Genomic DNA, 13,162 nt, shown 5'->3' on the forward strand with positions numbered 1-13,162 from the left:
GAAGATAGATACGCGTTTGAATAGAATAGTCATTGAAGATAGATACGCGTTTGAATAGAATAGTTCTCCCTTGGTTCTCGACAGCAGCCTTATATCCTGTTTCGTTGAGAAGTTGAGAAGGCGCACGATGAGAGCGCTGGGCCTCTGTGTGTCCTTCGCTCCAGGCCTGCTCTGGGCTGCAGAGGCAGTTCTATGGGCCTCTGTGTGTCCTTCGCTACAGGCCTGCTCTGGGCTGCAGGGGCAGTTCTATGGGCCTCTGTGTGTCCTTCGCTACAGGCCTGCTCTGGGCTGCAGGGGCAGTTCTATGGGCCTCTGTGTGTCCTTCGCTCCAGGCCTGCTCTGGGCTGCAGGGGCAGTTCTATGGGCCTCTGTGTGTCCTTCGCTACAGGCCTGCTCTGGGCTGCAGGGGCAGTTCTATGGGCCTCAGTGTGTCCTTCGCTACAGGCCTGCTCTGGGCTGCAGAGGCAGTTCTATGGGCCTCTGTGTGTCCTTCGCTCCAGGCCTGCTCTGGGCTGCAGAGGCAGTTCTATGGGCCTCAGTGTGTCCTTTGCTCCAGGCCTGCTCTGGGCTGCAGGGGCAGTTCTATGGGCCTCTGTGTGTCCTTCGCTCCAGGCCTGCTCTGGGCTGCAGGGGCAGTTCTATGGGCCTCTGTGTCCTTCGCTCCAGGCCTGCTCTGGGCTGCAGGGGCAGTTCTATGGGCCTCTGTGTGTCCTTCGCTACAGGCCTGCTCTGGGCTGCAGGGGCAGTTCTATGGGTCTCTGTGTGTCCTTCGCTCCAGGCCTGCTCTGGGCTGCAGGGGCAGTTCTATGGGCCTCTGTGTCCTTCGCTCCAGGCCTGCTCTGGGCTGCAGGGGCAGTTCTATGGGCCTCTGTGTGTCCTTCGCTCCAGGCCTGCTCTGGGCTGCAGGGGCAGTTCTATGGGTCTCTGTGTGTCCTTTGCTCCGGGCTGCAGGTACGGCTCTATGGGCCTCTGTGTGTCCTTCGCTCCGGGCCTGTTCTGGGCTGCAGGGGCAGTTCTATGGGCCTCTGTGTGTCCTTCGCTACAGGCCTGCTCTGGGCTGCAGGGGCAGTTCTATGGGCCTCTGTGTGTCCTTTGCTCCAGGCCTGCTTCGGGCTGCAGGTGCGGTTCTAAGGACCTCTCTATGACCAAAGGTTTAGCAGAATCGAGTTCCAAGATCTCCCTTCGCATCTTGTCCACAAATGTAGACATTTTCTGCATTGATTACGATGATTTACCAGAATTCTAATATTATAACGCAAAGTTTTCCAGCAAGTCTCCCTTCTTTTGCAATTCCTCTAGCTGGCCCATCAGGTAGCTAACAGCCTGGTCTGGTTGATTCCTCTAGCTGGCCCATCAGGTAGCTAACAGCCTGGTCTGGTTGATTCCTCTAGCTGGCCCATCAGGTAACTAACAGCCTGGTCTGGTTGATTCCTCTAGCTGGCCCATCAGGTAGCTAACAGCCTGGTCTGGTTGATTCCTCTAGCTGGCCCATCAGGTAGCTAACAGCCTGGTCTGGTTGATTCCTCTAGCTGGCCCATCAGGTACCCAACAGCCTGGTCTGGTTGATTCCTCTAGCTGGCCAATCAGGTAGCTAACAGCCTGGTCTGGTTGATTCCTCTAGCTGGCCAATCAGGTAGCTAACAGCCTGGTCTGGTTGATTCCTCTGGCTGGCCCATCAGGTAGCTAACAGCCTGGTCTGGTTGATTCCTCTAGCTGGCCCATCAGGTAACTAACAGCCTGGTCTGGTTGATTCCTCTAGCTGGCCCATCAGGTAACTAACAGCCTGGTCTGGTTGATTCCTCTAATCTAGAGCCAAGTGTGTACATTTTTAATCTGAAGGTAGCCTGCTATTGATACACTTGTTGAAATATGCCGGAGAAAATAACAGCAGTAATTAATGAGGGAGTCTGGACAGCACAGCTGAGTGCAGGTAAAGTGACAGAGCAGCTGAGGGCAGGTAAAGTGACAGAGCAGCTTAGGGCAGGTAAAGTGACAGAGCAGCTTAGGGCAGGTAAAGTGACAGAGCAGCTGAGGGCAGGTAAAGTGACAGAGCAGCTGAGGGCAGGTAAAGTGACAGAGCAGGTAAAGTGACAGAGCAGCTGAGGGCAGGTAAAGTGACAGAGCAGCTGAGTGCAGGTAAAGTGACAGAGCAGGTAAAGTGACAGAGCAGCTGAGTGCAGGTAAAGTGACAGAGCAGCTGAGTGCAGGTAAAGTGACAGAGCAGCTGAGGGCAGGTAAAGTGACAGAGCAGGTAAAGTGACAGAGCAGCTGAGTGCAGGTAAAGTGACAGAGCAGCTGAGGGCAGGTAAAGTGACAGAGCAGGTAAAGTGACAGAGCAGCCGAGGGCAGGTAAAGTGACAGAGCAGCTGAGTGCAGGTAAAGTGACAGTGCAGCTGAGGGCAGGTAAAGTGACAGAGCAGCTGAGTGCAGGTAAAGTGACAGAGCAGGTAAAGTGACAGAGCAGCTGAGGGCAGGTAAAGTGACAGAGCAGCTGAGTGCAGGTAAAGTGACAGAGCAGCTGATGGCAGGTAAAGTGACAGAGCAGGTAAAGTGACAGAGCAGGTAAAGTGACAGAGCAGCTGAGGGCAGGTAAAGTGACAGAGCAGCTGAGGGCAGGTAAAGTGACAGAGCAGGTAAAGTGACAGAGCAGCTGAGTGCAGGTAAAGTGACAGAGCAGCTGAGGGCAGGTAAAGTGACAGAGCAGGTAAAGTGACAGAGCAGCTGAGTGCAGGTAAAGTGACAGAGCAGCTGAGGGCAGGTAAAGTGACAGAGCAGGTAAAGTGACAGAGCAGCTGAGGGCAGGTAAAGTGACAGAGCAGCTGAGGGCAGGTAAAGTGACAGAGCAGGTAAAGTGACAGAGCAGCTGAGGGCAGGTAAAGTGACAGAGCAGCTGAGGGCAGGTAAAGTGACAGAGCAGCTGATGGCAGGTAAAGTGACAGAGCAGGTAAAGTGACAGAGCAGCTGAGGGCAGGTAAAGTGACAGATCAGCTAAGAGCAGGTAAAGTGACAGAGCAGCTGAGTGCAGGTAAAGTGACAGAGCAGCTGAGGGCAGGTAAAGTGACAGAGCAGGTAAAGTGACAGAGCAGCTGAGTGCAGGTAAAGTGACAGAGCAGCTGAGGGCAGGTAAAGTGACAGAGCAGGTAAAGTGACAGAACAGCTGAGGGCAGGTAAAGTGATAGAGCAGCTGAGTGCAGGTAAAGTGACAGAGCAGCTGAGGGCAGGTAAAGTGACAGAGCAGGTAAAGTGACAGAGCAGCTGAGGGCAGGTAAAGTGACAGAGCAGCTGAGGGCAGGTAAAGTGACAGAGCAGCTGATGGCAGGTAAAGTGACAGAGCAGGTAAAGTGACAGAGCAGCTGAGTGCAGGTAAAGTGACAGAGCAGCTGAGGGCAGGTAAAGTGACAGAGCAGCTGAGGGCAGGTAAAGTGACAGAGCAGCTGAGGGCAGGTAAAGTGACAGAGCAGCTGAGGGCAGGTAAAGTGACAGAGCAGGTAAAGTGACAGAGCAGCTGAGGGCAGGTAAAGTGACAGAGCAGGTAAAGTGACAGAGCAGCTGAGTGCAGGTAAAGTGACAGAGCAGCTGAGTGCAGGTAAAGTGACAGAGCAGCTGAGGGCAGGTAAAGTGACAGAGCAGGTAAAGTGACAGAGCAGCTAAGTGCAGGTAAAGTGACAGAGCAGCTGAGGGCAGGTAAAGTGACAGAGCAGGTAAAGTGACAGAGCAGCTGAGTGCAGGTAAAGTGACAGAGCAGCTGAGGGCAGGTAAAGTGACAGAGCAGGTAAAGTGACAGAGCAGCTGAGTGCAGGTAAAGTGACAGAGCAGCTGAGTGCAGGTAAAGTGACAGAGCAGCTGATGGCAGGTAAAGTGACAGAGCAGGTAAAGTGACAGAGCAGGTAAAGTGACAGAGCAGCTGAGGGCAGGTAAAGTGACAGAGCAGCTGGGGGCAGGTAAAGTGACAGAGCAGGTAAAGTGACAGAGCAGCTGAGTGCAGGTAAAGTGACAGAGCAGGTAAAGTGACAGAGCAGCTGAGTGCAGGTAAAGTGACAGAGCAGCTCAGGGCAGGTAAAGTGACAGAGCAGGTAAAGTGACAGAGCAGCTGAGGGCAGGTAAAGTGACAGAGCAGCTGAGTGCAGGTAAAGTGACAGAGCAGATGAGGGCAGGTAAAGTGACAGAGCAGGTAAAGTGACAGAGCAGCTGAGGGCAGGTAAAGTGACAGAGCAGCTGAGGGCAGGTAAAGTGACAGAGCAGCTGATGGCAGGTAAAGTGACAGAGCAGGTAAAGTGACAGAGCAGCTGAGGGCAGGTAAAGTGACAGAGCAGCTGAGGGCAGGTAAAGTGACAGAGCAGCTGAGGGCAGGTAAAGTGACAGAGCAGGTAAAGTGACAGAGCAGCTGAGTGCAGGTAAAGTGACAGAGCAGCTGAGGGCAGGTAAAGTGACAGAGCAGGTAAAGTGACAGAGCAGCTGAGGGCAGGTAAAGTGATAGAGCAGCTGAGTGCAGGTAAAGTGACAGAGCAGCTGAGGGCAGGTAAAGTGACAGAGCAGGTAAAGTGACAGAGCAGCTGAGGGCAGGTAAAGTGACAGAGCAGCTGAGGGCAGGTAAAGTGACAGAGCAGCTGATGGCAGGTAAAGTGACAGAGCAGGTAAAGTGACAGAGCAGCTGAGGGCAGGTAAAGTGACAGAGCAGCTGAGTGCAGGTAAAGTGACAGAGCAGCTGAGTGCAGTTAAAGTGACAGAGCAGCTGATGGCAGGTAAAGTGACAGAGCAGGTAAAGTGACAGAGCAGCTGAGGGCAGGTAAAGTGACAGAGCAGCTGAGGGCAGGTAAAGTGACAGAGCAGCTGAGGGCAGGTAAAATGACAGAGCAGCTGAGGGTAGGTAAAGTGACAGAGCAGCTGAGTGCAGGTAAAGTGACAGAGCAGCTGAGTGCAGGTAAAGTGACAGTGCAGCTGAGGGCAGGTAAAGTGACAGAGCAGCTGAGTGCAGGTAAAGTGACAGAGCAGCTGAGTGCAGGTAAAGTGACAGTGCAGCTGAGGGCAGTTAAAGTGACAGAGCAGGTAAAGTGACAGAGCAGCTGAGTGCAGATAAAGTGACAGAGCAGCTGAGGGCAGGTAAAGTGACAGAGCAGGTAAAGTGACAGAGCAGCTGAGGGCAGGTAAAGTGACAGAGCAGCTGGGGGCAGGTAAAGTGACAGAGCAGCTGATGGCAGGTAAAGTGACAGAGCAGCTGATGGCAGGTAAAGTGACAGAGCAGCTGAGGGCAGGTAAAGTGACAGAGCAGGTAAAGTGACAGAGCAGCTGAGTGCAGGTAAAGTGACAGAGCAGCTGAGTGCAGGTAAAGTGACAGAGCAGCTGAGTGCAGGTAAAGTGACAGTGCAGCTGAGGGTAGGTAAAGTGACAGAGCAGGTAAAGTGACAGAGCAGCTGAGTGCAGGTAAAGTGACAGAGCAGCTGAGGGCAGGTAAAGTGACAGAGCAGCTGAGGGCAGGTAAAGTGACAGAGCAGCTGAGGGCAGGTAAAGTGACAGAGCAGCTGATGGCAGGTAAAGTGACAGAGCAGGTAAAGTGACAGAGCAGCTGAGTGCAGGTAAAGTGACAGAGCAGCTGAGGGCAGGTAAAGTGACAGAGCAGCTGAGGGCAGGTAAAGTGACAGAGCAGGTAAAGTGACAGAGGAGCTGAGGGCAGGTAAAGTGACAGAGCAGCTGAGGGCAGGTAAAGTGACAGAGCAGCTGAGGGCAGGTAAAGTGACAGAGCAGCTGAGGGCAGGTAAAGTGACAGAGCAGGTAAAGTGACAGAGCAGCTGAGGGCAGGTAAAGTGACAGAGCAGCTGAGGGCAGGTAAAGTGACAGAGCAGCTGAGTGCAGGTAAAGTGACAGAGTAGCTGAGTGCAGCTCGTCCCTGAACTCGTCCCTGAACTCGTCCGTGAACTCGTCCGTGAACTCGTCCCTGAACTCGTCCGTGAACTCGTCCGTGAACTCGTCCGTGAACTCGTCCCTGCACTCGTCCCTGAACTCGTCCCTGAACTCGTCCGTGAACTCGTCCCTGAACTCGTCCCTGAACTCGTCCGTGAACTCGTCTGTGAACTCGTCACCGAATTCGTCCGTGAACTCGTCCCTGAACTCGTCCGTGAACTCGTCCCTGAACTCGTCCGTGAACTCGTCCCTGAAATCGTCCCTGAACTCGTCCCTGAATTCGTCCGTGCACTCGTCCCTGCACTCGTCCGTGCACTCGTCCCTGCACTCGTCCGTGAACTCGTCCCTGAACTCGTCCCTGAACTCGTCCGTGAACTCGTCCCTGAACTCGTCCGTGAACTCGTCCGTGAACTCGTCCCTGAACTCGTCCCTGCACTCGTCCCTGAACTCGTCCCTGCACTCGTCCCTGAACTCGTCCGTGAACTCGTCCCTGAACTCGTCCGTGAACTCGTCCCTGAACTCGTCCGTGAACTCGTCCCTGAACTCGTCCCTGCACTCGTCCCTGAACTCGTCCGTGAACTCGTCCCTGAACTCGTCCGTGAACTCGTCCGTGAACTCGTCCGTGAACTCGTCCCTGAACTCGTCCGTGAACTCGTCTGTGCCAGTAAAAGGTTTTTATGTGCTATAATTCCCTGTGTGTGTGTGTGTGTTTGTGTGTGTAGGCCAGTGCTGCTGGGTCGTGTAGAGGAAGGTTGTGACACAGCAGTGATGAAGCTGAGCAGCGCTGCATTAGGCTCCTCCCAGACCGCGTTAGGCTCCTCCCAGCAGGGCCAAACCAGGAAGAAGAAGAAACCAAACAGGAAGAGAGACTCCTGCTCCGCCCCCGACGCCCCAGCGACCGCACAAGATGACCCGGTCCAACACAGTGACAACCGCAGTGACCGCAGCTCTGACCGTATCGGAGAGAGGAGGGAGAGAAGAGGGGAGAGGAGGAGGGAGAGGAGAGGGGAACACCCCCGCCACCGTAGCGCCGCCCCTCCTGAATCTGATTCGTCGTCTGACGGGGAGGCGGAGCGGGAGGCCAGAAGCTGGAGCAGGGAGAAAGCCAAGCGGGGGCGACGGCGCAGTGGGGGTAGCAGGGAGAGGGGAGGGGGGCTGCAGTCTGTAGGGTCTGACGAGGGGAAGGAGAACCAAGAGAAAGAGGTTCCGCTGGAGAACGGTTCCGGAGTGAAGAACCGGCGATCAGGAGGAGGCGGGGAGGAGAGCAGGCGGAGCTCCCAGCGCAGGGAGGGGGCGGGGTCTCAGGTCCGTAGCCCGGGCGGTAGCTCATCATTGGCTGAGGATGGAGAGAGGGAGGGGCAGATCACGAAGAATTACGCGGAGACCGGGTCAGTGGGTGGAGACATGTCTGCTCTGTCGCCACGGAGATATGGGGGCTGCAACGCCCCTGAAGGCTGCTCCGATGACGAGCCAGAGGTCTGCAGGTAGGTGTGTGTGTGTGTGTGTGTGTGTGTGTGTGTGTGTGTGTGTGTGTGTGTGTGTGTGCCTGTGTGTGTGTGTGTGTGTGTTCATCTCTGTGTGTGTGTGTGTGTTCACCTCTGTGTTTCTGTGTGTGTGTGTGTGTGTGTGTGTGTGTGTGTGTGTGTGTGTGTGTGTGTGTGTGTGTGTGTGTGTGTGTGTGTGTGTGTTCATCTCTGTGTTTCTCTGTGTGTGTTTCTGTGTGTGTGTGGTGTGTGTGTGTGTGTGTGTGTGTGTGTGTGTGTGTGTGTGTGTGTGTGTGTGTGTGTGTGTGTGTGTGTGTGTGTAGGATCTGCCACTGTGAAGGAGATGAGGAGTGTGTGTTGATCACCCCGTGCCGCTGTACAGGCAGCATGAGGTTTGTTCATCAGGACTGTCTCAACCAGTGGATCAAGTCATCGGACACACACTGCTGTGAGCTCTGCCAATACAACTTCATTATGGAGGCTCACCTTAAACCTCTACGTAAGGTACAGAGACCTCAACACACACCTCAACACATCTCAACACATCTAACCTCTACACACACCTCAACACATCTTACCTCAACACATCTGACCTCAACACATCTGACCTCAACACATCTGACCTCAACACACACCTCAACACATCTCAACACATCTAACCTCAACACACACCTCAACACATCTCAACACATCTAACCTCTACACACACCTCAACACATCTTACCTCAACACATCTGACCTCAACACATCTGACCTCAACACATCTGACCTCAACACATCTGACCTCAACACATCTGACCTCAACACATCTGACCTCAACACACACCTCAACACATCTAACCTCTATACACACCTCAACACATCTAACCTCTACACACACCTCAACACATCTAACCTCTATACACACCTCAACACATCTGACCTCAACACATCTGACCTCAACACACCTCAACACATCTGACCTCTACACACACCTCAACACACACCTCAACACATCTGACCTCAACACACACCTCAACACATCTGACCTCTATACACACCTCAACACACCTGACCTCTACACACACCTCAACACACCTAACCTCTACACACACCTCAACACACCTAACCTCTACACACACCTCAACACATCTAACCTCTATACACACCTCAACACATCTGACCTCAACACATCTGACCTCAACACACCTCAACACATCTGACCTCTACACACACCTCAACACATCTGACCTCTACACACACCTCAACACATCTGACCTCAACACACCTCAACACATCTGACCTCTACACACACCTCAACACATCTGACCTCTACACACACCTCAACACATCTAACCTCTACACACACCTCAACACATCTAACCTCTACACACACCTCAACACATCTAACCTCTACACACACCTCAACACATCTGACCTCTACACACACCTCAACACATCTAACCTCTACACACACCTCAACACATCTGACCTCAACACACCTCAACACACACCTCAACACACACCTCAACACATCTGACCTCTACACACACCTCAACACATCTGACCTCTACACACACCTCAACACATCTGACCTCTACACACACCTCAACACATCTGACCTCTACACACATCTCAACACATCTGACCTCTACACACACCTCAACACATCTAACCTCTACACACACCTCAACACATCTAACCTCTACACACACCTCAACACATCTGACCTCTACACACACCTCAACACATCTAACCTCTATACACACCTCAACACATCTGACCTCTACACACACCTCAACACATCTAACCTCTATACACACCTCAACACATCTGACCTCTATACACACCTCAACACATCTGACCTCTATACACACCTCAACACATCTGACCTCTATACACACCTCAACACATCTGACCTCAACACACACCTCAACACATCTGACCTCAACACATCTGACCTCTATACACACCTCAACACATCTGACCTCTATACACACCTCAACACATCTGACCTCTATACACACCTCAACACATCTGACCTCTATACACACCTCAACACATCTAACCTCAACACACACCTCAACACATCTGACCTCAACACATCTGACCTCTATACACACCTCAACACATCTAACCTCTATACACACCTCAACACATCTGACCTCTATACACACCTCAACACATCTGACCTCAACACACACCTCAACACATCTAACCTCAACACACACCTCAACACATCTGACCTCAACACATCTAACCTCTATACACACCTCAACACATCTAACCTCTATACACACCTCAACACATCTGACCTCTATACACACCTCAACACATCTGACCTCTATACACACCTCAACACATCTGACCTCAACACACACCTCAACACATCTAACCTCAACACACACCTCAACACATCTGACCTCAACACATCTGACCTCTATACACACCTCAACACATCTGACCTCTATACACACCTCAACACATCTGACCTCTATACACACCTCAACACACACCTCAACACATCTGACCTCAACACATCTGACCTCTATACACACCTCAACACATCTAACCTCTATACACACCTCAACACATCTGACCTCAACACACACCTCAACACATCTAACCTCTACACAATGGGACTCAGACACCATAGTGGTTCAGATATATAGATAAGTGTCTATGACACACTCTCACCTTTTCTCTCCCTCAGTGGGAGAATCTCCAGATGTCGACCAATGAGAGGAGGAAGGTCCTATGTTCCGTGATGTTCCACCTGGTGGCCATTGGTTGTGTTCTCTCGTCCGTATTCGTCCTCGTCAACAGAACCCTCCACGAGATCAATCTGGGACGCAACATGGGTCAGTAACCCCGACCTTAATCTAACCTCTATACAACCTTGACCTAACCTCTGTACAACCACAACCCTAACCCAACCTCTATACAACCCTGACCTAACCTCTGTACAACCACAACCCTAACCCAACCTCTATACAACCCTGACCTAACCTCTGTACAACCACAACCCTAATCCAACCTCTATACAACCCTGACCTAACCTCTGTACAACCACAACCCTAACCCAACCTCTATACAACCCTGACCTAACCTCTGTACAACCACAACCCTAACCCAACCTCTATACAACCCTGACCTAACCTCTGTACAACCACAACCCTAACCCAACCTCTATACAACCCTGACCTAACCTCTGTACAACCACAACCCTAACCCAACCTCTATACAACCTTGACCTAACCTCTGTACAACCACAACCCTAACCCAACCTCTATACAACCCTGACCTAACCTCTGTACAACCACAACCCTAACCCAACCTCTATACAACCCTGACCTAACCTCTGTACAACCACAACCCTAACCCAACCTCTATACAACCCTGACCTAACCTCTTTATAACCACAACCCTAACCCAACGTCTATACAACCCTGACCTAACCTCTGTACAACCACAACCCTAACCCAACCTCTATACAACCTTGACCTAACCTCTGTACAACCACAACCCTAACCCAACCTCTATACAACCCTGAACTAACCTCTGTACAACCACAACCCCAAACCAACTTATATACAACCTAACGTCTATACAAATTAAAACCTTAGCCCAACCGCTATACAACCTTAACCCAACCTCTGTACCTGGTTTAAGTTACAGTTTTACTGTGAACACTGAGGCTGTACCCGCTTTAAGTTACAGTTTTACTGTGAACACTGAGGCTGTACCCACTATAAGTTACAGTTTTACTGTGAACACCGAGGCTGTACCCGCTTTAAGTTACAGTTTTACTGTGAACACTGAGGCTGTACCTGCTTTAAGTTACAGTTTTACTGTGAACACTGAGGCTGTACCCGCTTTAAGTTACAGTTTTACTGTGAACACTGAGGCTGTACCTGCTTTAAGTTACTGTTTTACTGTGAACACTGAGGCTGTACCCGCTTTAAGTTACAGTTTTACTGTGAACAGTGAGGCTGTACCCACTAAGTTACAGTTTTACTGTGAACACTGAGGCTGGACCTGCTTTATTAAGTTACAGTTCTACTGTGAACACTGAGGCTGGACCCACTAAGTTACAGTTTTACTGTGAACACTGAGGCTGGACCTGCTTTAAGTTACAGTTCTACTGTGAAAACTGAGGCTGGACCCACTAAGTTACAGTTTTACTGTGAACACTGAGGCTGGACCTGCTTTAAGTTACAGTTCTACTGTGAAAACTGAGGCTGGACCCGCTTTAAGTTAGTAACAGCAGGGTAATAACATAGTAACATTACTGTGTTTTCAGATGAGGAGAACATAGTAACATTACTGTGTTTACAGATGACAGGAGAATATAGTAACATTACTGTGTTTACAGATGACAGGAGAATATAGTAACATTACTGTGTTTACAGATGAGGAGAACATAGTAACATTACTGTGTTTACAGATGACAGTAGAATATAGTAACATTACTGTGTTTACAGATGACAGGAGAATATAGTAACATTACTGTGTTTACAGATGACAGGAGAATATAGTAACATTACTGTGTTTACAGATGAGGAGAATATAGTAACATTACTGTGTTTACAGATGAGGAGAATATAGTAACATTACTGTGTTTATAGATGACAGGAGAATATAGTAACATTACTGTGTTTACAGATGAGGAGAATATAGTAACATTACTGTGTTTACAGATGAGGAGAATATAGTAACATTACTGTGTTTACAGGAGAATATAGTAACATTACTGTGTTTACAGATGAGGAGAATATAGTAACATTACTGTGTTTACAGGAGAATATAGTAACATTACTGTGTTTACAGATGAGGAGAATATAGTAACATTACTGTGTTTACAGATGACAGGAGAATATAGTAACATTACTGTGTTTACAGATGACAGGAGAATATAGTAACATTACTGTGTTTACAGATGACAGGAGAATATAGTAACATTACTGTGTTTTCAGATGAAGAGAATATAGTAACATTACTGTGTTTTCAGATGAAGAGAATATAGTAACATTACTGTGTTTTCAGATGACAGGAGAATATAGTAACATTACTGTGTTTACAGATGAGGAGAATATAGTAACATTACTGTGTTTTCAGATGAAGAGAATATAGTAACATTACTGTGTTTTCAGATGACAGGAGAATATAGTAACATTACTGTGTTTACAGATGAGGAGAATATAGTAACATTACTGTGTCTACAGATGACAGGAGAATATAGTAACATTACTGTGTTTACAGATGAGGAGAATATAGTAACATTACTGTGTTTACAGATGACAGGAGAATATAGTAACATTACTGTGTTTACAGATGAGGAGAATATAGTAACATTACTGTGTTTATAGATGACAGGAGAATATAGTAACATTACTGTGTTTACAGATGAGGAGAATATAGTAACATTACTGTGTTTACAGGAGAATATAGTAACATTACTGTGTTTACAGATGAGGAGAATATAGTAACATTACTGTGTTTACAGATGACAGGAGAATATAGTAACATTACTGTGTTTTCAGATGACAGGAGAATATAGTAACATTACTGTGTTTACAGATGACAGGAGAATATGGTAACATTACTGTGTTTACAGATGAGGAGAATATAGTAACATTACTGTGTTTATAGATGACAGGAGAATATAGTAACATTACTGTGTTTTCAGATGACAGGAGAACATAGTAACATTACTGTGTTTACAGATGAGGAGAATATAGTAACATTACTGTGTTTACAGATGACAGGAGAATATAGTAACATTACTGTGTTTACAGATG

General features: G+C 49.3%; 1 protein-coding gene across 1 annotated transcript in view; it reads left to right on the plus strand.

Moving 5' to 3' along the window:
- Positions 1–13,162, plus strand: part of LOC129856046 (uncharacterized) — a 37,370-nt gene that overhangs the window by 14,694 nt on the left and 9,514 nt on the right. Inside the window, exons 4-6 of the mRNA XM_055924179.1 lie at positions 6,621–7,382; positions 7,706–7,886; positions 10,075–10,222. Of these exons, the coding sequence (XP_055780154.1) occupies positions 6,621–7,382; positions 7,706–7,886; positions 10,075–10,222 (1,091 nt within the window). The remainder of the gene's footprint in view (positions 1–6,620; positions 7,383–7,705; positions 7,887–10,074; positions 10,223–13,162) is intronic.

Source organism: Salvelinus fontinalis, chromosome 5 (assembly GCF_029448725.1).
Source record: "Salvelinus fontinalis isolate EN_2023a chromosome 5, ASM2944872v1, whole genome shotgun sequence".
NCBI lineage: Eukaryota > Metazoa > Chordata > Actinopteri > Salmoniformes > Salmonidae > Salvelinus > Salvelinus fontinalis.